Source organism: Neomonachus schauinslandi, chromosome 5 (assembly GCF_002201575.2).
Source record: "Neomonachus schauinslandi chromosome 5, ASM220157v2, whole genome shotgun sequence".
NCBI lineage: Eukaryota > Metazoa > Chordata > Mammalia > Carnivora > Phocidae > Neomonachus > Neomonachus schauinslandi.
In genome coordinates this window covers 159,334,921-159,347,053 of record NC_058407.1, presented here as the reverse complement: position 1 = coordinate 159,347,053, position 12,133 = coordinate 159,334,921, and the positions used below count along the sequence as shown (strand labels likewise).

The 12,133-nt window shown below is 46.2% G+C and overlaps 1 protein-coding gene across 6 annotated transcripts; it reads left to right on the top strand.

Annotated features, from left to right (window-relative positions):
* The first annotated feature begins 708 nt into the window (after positions 1-708).
* Positions 709-11,386, top strand: TMEM219 (transmembrane protein 219). Of its 6 annotated transcripts, none has more exons than XM_021700532.2 (6): positions 709-847; positions 1,889-2,087; positions 2,172-2,361; positions 8,067-8,296; positions 9,659-9,828; positions 11,285-11,380. In XM_021700532.2, the coding sequence occupies exons 2-5, from the start codon at positions 1,923-1,925 to the stop codon at positions 9,794-9,796; spliced, it is 723 nt and encodes a 240-aa protein (XP_021556207.1). In that variant the 5' UTR covers positions 709-847; positions 1,889-1,922; the 3' UTR covers positions 9,797-9,828; positions 11,285-11,380. The 6 variants fall into 6 exon arrangements, with proteins under 6 accessions (XP_021556207.1, XP_021556206.1, XP_044771041.1 ...); XM_021700531.2 differs by having other exon boundaries at positions 1,886-2,087; XM_044915106.1 differs by lacking the exon at positions 709-847 and adding an exon at positions 1,406-1,769 and having other exon boundaries at positions 11,285-11,386.
* Positions 11,387-12,133: the final 747 nt, after the last annotated feature.

The following is a 12,133-nucleotide window of genomic DNA, read 5'->3' as shown; positions in this document are numbered from 1 at the left end:
TTTTGTCCAGCGCGGTTTTGTGCTCAGTGCACACTGGGCCCATGTTTTCCCACACTTTGTTTCTTAAGCTTCCCATCCAACCAGTGAGGTAGGTGGGTTGAACCCCTTTAACAAACTCAGCTCCCCCAAAAAGAGCACGGTTATGGCTTGTGCAGAGGCAGGCACAAAGTTAGGATTTGAACCCCGGGTTCTTGGCTCCATCCGTCCTGCTATTTCAGGTAAGGGGGACGTCGGTGTTCTCATCTCTAAAATACGGCAGAAATGAAATGAGATGGTCTCTATTGAACAGTCTGGCAGCTATAGGATCCTATGCATTAAGGACTCACTAAAACCAGGGGCCAAGCATAAGGTGCAGACGTTGGGGCTGCCGAGAAGAACCGAGCTCAAAGAGTCCGGAAGGCCAGAATCACAGGGCTGGAGTTCCGCCCCCAGGCGGACCCCAAACTCAGATCCGGAACCTGGGCGCGGCCGGGCTGTGCGATTGGCGCGGGAGGGGGACGAGCAACAGAAAAATGCCTGCGACGCGATTCTCGTTGAAACGCCCCACAGTGTCTCCGGAGTGAGGCTTTACAGTTCTAACAACGTCCCCACAATCAGCTCCTTTGCCTTCTCTCCCTCTTACTCACCTACCGCGGAGTAGTTTCCTCTCCGTTGCCCCTTCACTGGGTTCCTTCTTGGTACCCCCCAAGCCGGCCTGGGAGGGGCCGGGCTGCTGCCCGCGTAGACACCGCGCATGCGAATCCCCACCGCGTGGGTGGGGGTTGGTGGGGGGGAGCACGGACCCCGCCCCTTCGCTGCTCCACGCGTGACGTCGCGGGGGGCGCCGGCCTCCGCACGGCTCCGAGTGGTGAGGGGGAGCGGCAGGCGGACCCGACGCCGCAGGACCGGGAAGGGATGTTGCGGGTGTTGAGTTCCTGCAGGAGGGGCCTTGCGGGGGGAGGGGAGGCTCAGGGGCACCGCCAGCCGCAGAACTCAGGCTCTGCCCTCCCCCTTCGTGCTTTCTCCCCCTTTCCAGATGTGCCGGGACGGGAGGCAGGGCAGGGACTGGGCATCTGTGACACCTGCATTTCCCTGGAGCCCTCCTTCTCCCCCCACCCCATATGTTTATCCCGTCTTCCAGAGGTTCCTTTTCATCGGGCTATCGCTTCTCGCTTGGGAGAAGTAACTCTACCTGGGAGCAGAAGACGGGTTTCAGACCTTGGCCCTGCCACACCTTTGTGAAAGTCCCCGAACCTCAGTTTCCACCACAGTATTTATTGCCTTGCTTCACCTGGTTTTAAAGATCAGTATGAAACAGTGAAATGGAAAGGAAATGGACATTGTTGAGTTCCTGCAAGGCCGAGTACTATGCAAAACTGCTTTCTCTGTCACATTTTGGTCCTCATTATTTGGCATTCTTTCACGGATCCGTAAGCTCCCAAAGGTTAACTGATTTTCCTCACATAGCCAGTGAGTAGCAGAGGAGGATACAGATTGAACCGTTTTTGCTCCAGAGTGGAGTTCTTTTCATCAGACACTTCCTTTGTCTAGGCAATTGGATGGAACCATTCTTGAGCCAAACCCTAGCCCCAGAACAGCTGCCTCCTGAATTTCTCCCCTTAAGAATTCTCCTTTTGGGTTCCTCTTTCCAGCACAGTGTGCTCTGTTTCGCTTCTGCCTTGATTACTTGAGAAATGAAATACAGCAAACATTTATTAAGTGGTGCATGGGGATGAACACTTGGAGTTAAGAGCCCTGGATTCTTGTTCTGGCGCTGCCACTAACTGGCTGTGTGGCCTTGGGCAAGTCCCTTGTCTTTTCAGTGCTTTAACTTCCCTTTGAATAAAATGGGTAAGTGCCTTCTGACTGGCAGGCTCTTGTCCAGTTCTTCCTTCCTGTCCTCCAGCAGGCTCTCCGTGGAGGCCCGGACCCCTCTCCTCTCCATGGGCAGCTGCCAGGCAGGGCACAACCTGCATCTCTGTCTGGCCCACCACCCACCTCTGGTCTGTGCCACTTTGATCCTGCTGCTTCTTGGCCTTTCAGGCCTGGGCCTTGGCAGCTTCCTCCTCACCCACAGGACGGGCTTGCGCAGCCCTGACATCCCTCAGGTGAGTACCTTCTTCGTCCTTTTCGCACAGGCCTGCTCATGCTGCTAATCTCTCACCTCTCTTCCACCTTTCTTTTGCACACAGGACTGGGTCTCTTTCTTGAGATCTTTTGGCCAGCTGACCCTGTGCCCGGTGAATGGGACAGTCACAGGGAAGTGGCGTGGGCCTCAAGTCGTGGGCTTACTGACCACCTTGAACTTCGGAGATGGTCCAGACAGGAACAAGACACAGACATTCCAAGCCACGGTCCAGGCTAGTCAGATGGGATTGAAAGGTGAGATCAAGGAGGACTGTGGGTTGGGTGTCAGAACACTTAGGGATGGGTACTGTCTCTGACCTCCCTAGCCTGGTTACCTTGGGCATATCCCAAGACCTTAGTCACTTCTGCTGTAGTAAGGACTAGATACTTTCAGTGAACACAGTGACACTATGTGGGTTCCCTCTAAGTGTTTTCTCTCTTCCCTTCCAGCTCTGAGGTTCATCCTTGGAGGTGCGATGAGATGGGGTAGATTTGACCTAATGTTCTTTCTTATCACTCTTCATCCCTATTGCTTTCTTCTCTTAGAGACACCTTCTTTTTCCTCAGGGATATTCAAGCATGTCCTCTTCAATTAAGCAAGTGTCCTGAGTGCCTGCTCTGTTCTTACCACAGCGCCATGTGCTATGGAGGATACAGAAAAAAATTAGACATCATCCATTCCCACAGAGCTGAGAGTCTTCTGGGGAAATGATGGGGGGAGGGGAGGGAGTCAGTGGGTGCCATTGATTCCTGTGTGAGATTTGGGCTCAGGTTCCTTGTCTGAAATTGGGGAAATGAAAAGGGAGGAGAGAAAGGTGGAACTTTCTGCCTTCTGAGGTCCTTTCCAATTCTAAGATTCCCTTGTGAATTTCGTGTGTGTGTGCATGTGTGTGTGTGTGTGGCGGGGGGAGGTCTCTGATGTCCAGGTGTACATGTGTGTGGTCAAAGAATGAGAGTAAAGGAAGGTGTCTGATAATATACAGACTTGAGATAATTTTTCCTGTTTTTTATTTTGTAAATATATGTATATCAGCTTTATTGAGATATGATCATATAACAAAATTCACACATTTTTAAAATTAAAAAAAAATTTTTTTTTAAGATTTTATTTATTTGAGAGAAAGAGTGAGTGAGAGAGAGAGCACATGACCGGGGGGGGGAGGGAGAAGCAGGCTCCCCACTGAGCAGGGAGCCCGATGTGGGGCTCGATCTCAGGACCCTGAGATCATGACCTGAGCCGAAGGCAGACACTCAACCGACTGAGCCACCCAGGCGCCCCAAAATTCACACATTTAAAATGTGCAATTCAGTGGCTTTACGTATTGTCACAAAAGTGTGCAACTATCACCACAATCAATTTTAGAGCATTTCATTATCTCAAAAGAAATCCTGTACCCATTAGCGGTCACTCCCCTTTTCCTCCTAACCTCCCAGACCCAGGCAACTATATACCTTTCTTTTTCTGTAGATTTGCTCATTCTGAACATTTCATACAATGTGTGCTCTTTTGTGACTGGCTTCTTTCAATCAGTATGTTTTCAAGGTTCATCCATGTCATAGCACGTATCAGTACTTTGTGTTTCTATTGCTGAATAACACATTGTATGGATATTCCACATCTTATTTATCTATTCATCAGTTGTTTGACATTTGGGTTGTTTCTACTTTTTGACTGTTACGAACAATGCTGCTGTCAACATTCGCATGCAAGATTTTGTATGATCATACATTTTCATTTCTCCTGGGGGAAGTGAAATACCTAGAAGTGGAATTGCTGGGTCATATTGTAACTCTGCGTTTAATCTTTTGAGGAACTGTGAGACCATTTTCCAAAGTGGCTGCACCATTTTGCTTCCCCCCCAGCAGTGTGTGAGTTCCAGTTTCTCCACGTCCTTGCCAACACTTGTTATTATCTGTCTTTTTTTTATTCTAGCCATCTTAGTCTTTGGGAAGTAGTATCTCACTGTGGTTCTGATTGGCATGGTTAATGATACTGAGCATTTTTTTTTATGCCCTCCTTGGTCATTTGTCTATCTTCTTTCAAGAAATGTATATTCGGAGTTTTGCCTTTTAAAAAAAATTGGATAATTTGCCTTTTAATTATTGAGTTATATGAGTTCTTTATATTTTCTAAATACAAGTTTCTCTTTTTTTTTTTTTAAAGATTTTTATTTATTTATTTGACAGAGAGAGAGCGAGAGAGGGAATACAAGCAGGGAGAGTGAGAGAGGGAGAAGCAGGCTTCCCGTGGAGCAGGGAGCCTGATGTGGGGCTCGATCCCAGGACTCTGGGATCATGACCTGAGCCGAAGGCAGATGCTTAACGACTGATCCACCCAGGTGCCCCTAAATACAAGTCTCTTATCTGATGTGTATGATTTGCAAATATTTTCTCCCATTCTCTGGGTTGTCTTTTCACTTTATTGATGGTGTTTTGTTTTGTTTTTTAAGATTTTATTTATTTGAGAGAGAGAGAGCATGAGCAGGGGAGGGGCAGAGGGAGAAGCAGACTTCCCACTGAGCAGGGAGCCCACTGCAGGGCTTGAGCCCAGGACCCCAGGATCATGACCTGAGCCGAAGGCAGACACTTAACCAACTGAGCCACCCAGGCGCCACAAGTTTATTTTTTCTTTAGTTGCTTGTGCTTTTAGTAAGCAGGCTTTGCCTAATTCAACCTCATGAAGATTTACCCCTATATTTTCTACTAAAATTTTATAGTTTTAACTCTTACATTTAGCTCTATGATTCATTTTGAGTTGATTTTTGTGAATGGTGTGAGGATGGGGTCCAACTTCATTCTTTTGCAAGTGGCCATCCAGTTGTGCCAGCATGTTTTGTTGAAAAGACTGTTCTTTCCCTTTGAATAGTCTTGGCACCCTTATTGAAAATCAATTGACCATAGATGTATATATAGGTTTATTTCTGGACTCTCAGTTTTATTCCATTGATTTATGTGTCTGTCCTTATGGTAGCACCACACTCTTAATTACTGCAGCTTTGTATTAAGTTTGAAATCAGAAAATATGAGTCCTCCAACTTTGTTCTTATTTGTAAAAATTATTTTGCTTATTCCAGATCCCTTTAATTACCATACGGATTTTAGGATCAGCTTCTCAAGTTCTGCTTCTGTATCTTATCTGATGCAAACATCAGATAAGAGACTTGTATTTAGGGGCACCTGGGTGAATCAGTCGTTAAGCCCTGTTCTTTTTATGATGGTCAGAAACAGAATAATATCATCAAAGATTATTCTGAACAAAATAAAAAATAATCCACCTGTGATTGCACCATCTAAGCAATAATTACTGAGCACCTACTATGTACCAAGCATGGGGAATATAGAGATGTGTAAGACATGGGTCCTCACCTCAAGCTGCTTACAGTCTAGCAAGGATACAGATGTGAACAGAAGTAAATACCTTTCAGTGTGTAAAGTAGCACACAAGGTACAGTGGGAATACTCAGGAGTCTGTCAAACAGGGTTAGTGAAGAGGCTTTTCCAAGGATTCAGTGCCTGAGCTGAGGCTTGATGGAGGTTTAGGAGTGTGCTCTTCCAGCCAGAGGGACAAGCATATGCAAAGGCATGCAGATGGGGACCATAATGGCATGTTTGAGAACTTCAGGGGGTTCAGTTTGACTGGTGCAGGGGAAGGAGTGTTGAATGAGTGGCAAGAGATGTGTTTGAGGAAGCAGAGAGAATCCTCTGGAGGGTCTTGTGTGCCAAGCCCAGGTAGTTGAACTTTATCTAGTACATTGGGCAAACTCAAAATTTTTGTCAGGAAAATAGTAAGGTTTTGTTGTTGTTGTTTTAAAAAGATCACACTCTGTTGGCTGACTGCCTGGTAAAAGTGTGTCCAATGGCAGGAAGAGCAGGTAGGAGGTGGTTGCAATAGAACGATGATGAGGACACCCTAGCTAAGACAATGCCGTTGAAGAAGGGGACTGATCTGAGAGAGATATTGGCAGTGGATTGACAGGACATGGTGACTGATTCAATCTGGGGAACATAGAGAAACGGGGGGTGGTTCTCTTAGACAGTTTTGCATGTGCATTTCTTAGTTGTCATTATTATATATATATATATATATATATATATATATATATATATATATATGTATACATCCTGGTTTGTATTTCTCTTTTTTCGCTTATGACATCATTTTTTTTTTTTCTGCCTGGCCTGAATGTTATTATTTTAATGGATGTAAGGTGATCCATTAAGTGCTTGGGCCATCATTTGTAATGCTTTTCCTAGTGTTAAACATCTCTATTGCTTCCTTTTTTTTTTTGGTGAAGTCACAATAAACATCTTGGTATACTTGGCATCTTTTTTTTTTTTTTTTAAAGATTTTATTTATTTATTTGACAGAGAGAGAGATAGCGAGAGCAGGAACACAAGCAGGGGGAGTGGGAGAGGGAGAAGCAGGCTTCCTGCTGAGCAGGGAGCCTGATGTGGGACTCGATCCCAGGACCCTGGGATCATGACCTGAGCCGAAGGCAGACGCTTAATGACTGAGCCACCCAGGCGCCCCGGCATCTTTCTTTTGAATCCTTTCCTTACGATGAGTTTCTGTAAGTGGTATTACTGAGTCAAAGGGTATGGACCTTTTTTTAATAGACAAATGTGTTTTGTTGTGGATTCGTATCACAAAGAAGTATACAAAGCACATGTAACAATCCGTCCCACCTCCCCTGCAGTGTCCACAGTTTGATGGGCATCTTTCAGTCATAATCTGTACCCATTTAAAATTGTAACAGGTACAGCTACATTGTCTTCTAAAAGGTGTCACTCATTGAGAGTGCCCATTTCCCCACATCTTCAGCAACTCTTGTTATTATCAGTCTTTTTAATTTTTACCAATTTAATGACCAAAGAAATTGCCTGATTGTTTTCATTTACTTTCTTCTGATTGTTAGTGAGCTTGAACATCTTCTTGTTAGGTTTATTTGGCCGTTTTCATGCCTCCATGAATTTCCTGTTCATATACTTTGCTCATTTGTCTTTTAAGTTGCTTGTTTTATCTTCTTGATTTTTAGAAGATCCTTATATATTCTGGATTGTTAACCTTTTTGCCAATTAAATATAGGCATTTTGGGGCACCTGGGTGGCTCAGTCTGTTAAGCATCCAACTCTTGGTTTTGGCTCAGGTCAGGATCTCATGGGTTATGAGATCAAGTCCCATGGGTTCCTCGCTCAGAGGGGAGTCGGCTTTTAAAGAGTCTCTCCTGCTGCCCTTCCCCCCAGTAAATAAATCTTTACAAAAAATGGATAGATATTTTCATCCATACTGTTACTTTTTTTTTTTTTTTATCTTTCATCATAGAGAAGCCTTCAACTGTTACAAGGTTAAGTTTATTGCTCTCACCCTTTACTCAGGCTTATAGGTCTTGTGTCTTTTTTAGGAAGGCCTTCCCCCACTTTAAACTTAGAAAATATTCTTCTGTATTTTCTTTGGGTTTTGTTTGGTTTAATGTGTTTGTATAGATCTCTAACACATCTGGACTTTATTTTGTAGTGTGCGATGAGTCTAACTTTTTTTTTCCCCAAATGGAAATTGTCCCAAGGCCATTGACTAAATTTCCCCGCTAATTTGGAATGGGGTGTGAACCTATTCATGGATTTTGGTACCTAGTAGGGACTGCTTTCTTAAAAAGGACAGGCTCGTTTATACAGACTGACATTGGCAATGTGTATCTGCCCCAGTTTCACTGCAACTTTGTGAGTATTAGCATGATTGTTTTATTGATTGCAAGCAAACTTAATTTTTTGTTTAAATTGGTACATAGTTATTGTCATTTCTCAATGGCGCAGGGATAGTATATAGAGAACTTTATTGAATAGACTCAATGCCAAAACAGCTGTTACTGAAGGAAGCCTTAGAAATGAATGGAAGTCTGAAGATGAATGGCTTCCACCCCACCCTCCATCTTCTTCCACTGCCTGTCCTTTGCTTCTCATAGGATCTTCTGCAAGAGAGCTCGTCCTCATTACTGCCAGGGTGACCACAGAAAGGACCCCAGGAACCTGCCTGTATTTTAGTGCTGCTCCAGGAATCCTGCCCTCCAGCCAGCCACCCCTCTCCTGCTCAGAGGAGGGAGCAGGAAATGCCACCTTGAGTCCTGAGATGGCTGAGGAGTGTATCAGGGTCTGGAGCCACGAAGGCCTTGTGCTCACCAAGTTGCTCACCTCGGTAAGAGCCTCAGGTTGTTGGGGTTTCATAGTCTATAATTCTGCCTCAGAGGCTGTGTGACCTTGAGCAAGCATCTGAGCTTCTCTGAGTCTCAGCTTCCTCATCTGTAAAATGGAAAACATGATACTATCTCCTGATGCCAACAAATAAAGATGAATGAGAATGAATGTCAGGTGCCCAGTACAACGCCTGCTACATAATAGAGATTGGGTGAGTGACAGCTATTACTATTAATGATTGTCTTTACACAGAATAAAATATGATCTCCACCTTAAAGGAATGCAGAAGCTGTAAGAAGTGGCAGAATGGGCTAATCGCTATCATAGAGATGTGAGCAAAGTGTTATTCAAACATGGAGTAAGGAGCAATTAACCCTAACTTGAATACTTATGGAGAGTGCTTCACAGAGAAGGTGGCGTTTAAGAAAGAGAACTGTGTACAGTAGTTTATAATGTACAAAGTGCTTTCAGGTTCATTATCTCATCTGACCTTAAAATAGCCTTTTGAGGTAGCTGTTATTATCCCATTTTACAGATGAGGAAACAGGCTTAGAGAGAGGGAGTGAATTGCCCAAGGCCACACAACTGGATAAGTGGCAGACCCAGGATTTCAACCTATGCCTTCTGACTGCAGTCCCAGGCTTTGTCTGCCCTTTCAGGGTGACCCTTGAAGAGGAGGAAGATGTGGGCTGAGAATGCGATAGAGGGGGTTCAGGAGAAGGGAAACACATTCCAGGCAAAAGGACCAGCACGAGCACAGGCCTGGAGATTGAAGTGTTCAGCCTTCGAGGGCGCTCCATGAGGAGGGGCTTAGGAATGACTGAGGGGGAGAGGCAGGGGCCTGATTGTGAGGCACTGTGACTTGAGGCTAAAACACTGAGACTTGATACTGCAGGCCATGGGGGCCATTGGTGCTGGGTGAGAGAGACTGAGTAGAGGAGACAGACCAGTTAGAGGTTAGAGTTAGGAGGCTGCTATGTGCTTTTCTCTCACATTTGCAAAGACCTGGCAAGGAGCATCACCTGGGAGCTTAGAATCAGAGAAAATACGGTTTCCAGACCGGGCCCTGCTTGAGCACATTTAAAATGTGGGCAGTAGTGAATTTCCTATCTAATGGAGACATTATGGGGGTTCACTTCAATGGTTGGGCAAGAAAGCAGTTCATAGACCATTGAGACAATTAGCTTGTATAGAAATTACATTTTCCCTTTGGTTGCTCACTGGATGTAGAGAGCCCTCTCCCCTCATGGGGGCTTCTCTCTATAGCTCTTGGCCCCGGGGATAAGATGTCTTCCCAGAGGAAGATTCTCCACCCTCCTTCCCTCTCATTCATTCCTCCTTCCCTCCCTTTGGCCATCCTTAGGAGGAGCTGGCTCTGTGTGGCTCCAGACTGCTTGTTTTGGGCTCCTTCCTGCTTCTCTTCTGTGGCCTTCTCTGCTGTCTCACTGCTGTGTGCTTCCACCCACGCCGGGAGTCCCACTGGTCTAGAACCCGGCTCTGAGGGCACTGGCCTAGTTCCCATCTTGTTCTCAGGTAAGGTTCTTCGCCCCAGTCCTGTGGGAGTAGGGGGTGGGGTGGAGGTGGCAATTATAACTGAGATAGAGTAATTCCTAAACAATATGGTTTGGTTTTACTTATTTTTACACTTTATGTAGATGGAATCGTACATATTTTTGTGTGACTGACTTCTTGCGGTTAACATTCTGATTTTAAGATTCATCCATAGCTGTAGTTCACATCCAAGCTTTTTGGCAACAGTGGTGAGTTAACAGGGTTCACATTTGATGATGCATCCTGGATATGAATTATGTTTGCCTTGCTTTTGTCCTGAAATTCTGATACCCAGTTTTGTGATGCAAATTTTGTAAAACTCACCTTGAACAGCACAAAAGGATTGATGATGCGCATTTACTAGGCACATAGTATGTGCCCAAGCATTTTACATACACTTTCTCTTTTCCATCAGCCTTCATTGCATTTAGAAAAAGTTGATTTTGCTAACAGGATCTTTGGAGGAACACACCTCACAAAGGTGGCAGTGGGCGGGGAACATATTGGCTAACTAGTCCATGTGTCCGCTCATTAAGGAAAAAGATATTTCTGTAAAAAAGTCTCACTCTGTGAGGTGGAGATCATATAATTTGAGAGTTATCTGTTGTGCACCCAGCTCTTAAACTGTTCTCAGCTTCAGTGACTAGCTGCTGTACCCTAGGAGATAGCCATGGCAGAAGTGGAAACAGACCAAGCCCAGGGAAGGGCTCTGGCCAGAGGAACTGGATGCTCAAGATCAACTTTGCTTATTTTGCTCAGGGCTAGGCTCCACCTACTTGGGATAGGAGATGGTGGAACCCTCCTAGCTTTTCTTAGATCTGCGTGGACTGGGAAATGAAGGCTTTCTGGCTCCTAGCAGATCCTGGGGTCCTGAAGCCACCCACCCAGTTGGGATGAGTGCTTGTACCCACTTCCTCTGCTCCTTGCTCATTCTTTGCAGCCATCCCAGAGCTTCCCCCAACAGCCCTCTGATCTGCCCTGTTTTTTTGTTTTTTAATTTTATTTATTTGAGAGAGTGAGTGAGAGAGCACGAGCAGGGGGAGGAGCAGAGGCAGAGGGAGAAGCAGACTCCCCGCTGAGCAGGGAGCCCAGAACGTGGGGCTCGATCTCAGCACTCCAGGATCATAACCTGAGCTGAAGGCAGACATTTAACGGACTGAGGCACCCAAGCGCCCCTCTGCCCTTGTGTTTTGTTTTTTTTTTTTAAAGATTTTATTTATTTGAGAGAAAGAGAGAGCACATGAGAGGGGGGAGGGTCAGAGGGAGAAGCAGACTGCCTGCTGAGCAGGGAGCCTGATGCGGGACTCGATCCCGTGACTCCAGGATCATGACCTGAGCCAAAGGCAGTCGCTTAACCAACTGAGCCAAAGGCAGTCGCTTAACCAACTGAGCCACCCAGGCACCCTCTGCCCTTGTTTTTAATCTTCTTTTTCTCCAGGTGTGAATCAACTTCTCCAGACTTTGTTCTAAGTTGGAAGAAATGTTACAAAAAATGGAGAGCTGGAATGTGGGGGAAAATAAAAGGCTTTTTTGCCCAGTGTTGCCCAGGATGTTTATTGGGGATTGGGTTGAGGTGGGAATTTCAGGGTAGACAGGTTTGGGGGACTTTTCCTTGTTGACTCTTCAGTTTGGGATACAGGCTGGCATAGGGCGTGGATTACTGCAGCTCTATCCTCTATTGTGACTTGCCTTTGGAAAACACCTGGTTTTGACCGCAGCTCTGCCACCTTACGTCTTGTTTTTTTCTATGAAAGAAAATCGATAGTTCCAACTAGTTGAGAGAACCATGGGGATGCTTTGACATAAATGCTGTGTGACCTTGTGCAGGTCATGCAATTGTGAACGGCTTGCTTCCTGAAGGGATTTGACAGATTGAGTTTTCCCAGCAAAGATTCCTCGAACTTGGGAGCCCACGCCCTGGCTGTATAGTTACTAACCAGAGCAGTCCATTTTCCCGCCTTTTCTGCGCCCAGCAAGTCTCCTTCCCTTGCCCCTCCCAACCGCTACCTTATACGCAGGCGCAGATCCCGGCTTCTTCTTTCCTTCCACTCGCGCCCCCTCAAAGCTTCCCCTAGCAACAAGCTCGGGCTCAGCGCTAAGGCGGGGCGAGCGCATGCGCTGCAGCCCTCTCCACGGCCAGTTGTCGGACTGCGTGCTGAGCTCCTCCCCCTCCAAGCCTAGCCCTTCTCCCCGCCTCGTCCCATCGAGGGTCCGCGTGGCGGAGCGCGCGCGCACTCTGACTCGGTGGCTGCCCATCTCCCTGGCCCCAGCAGTGAGGATAGAGGGG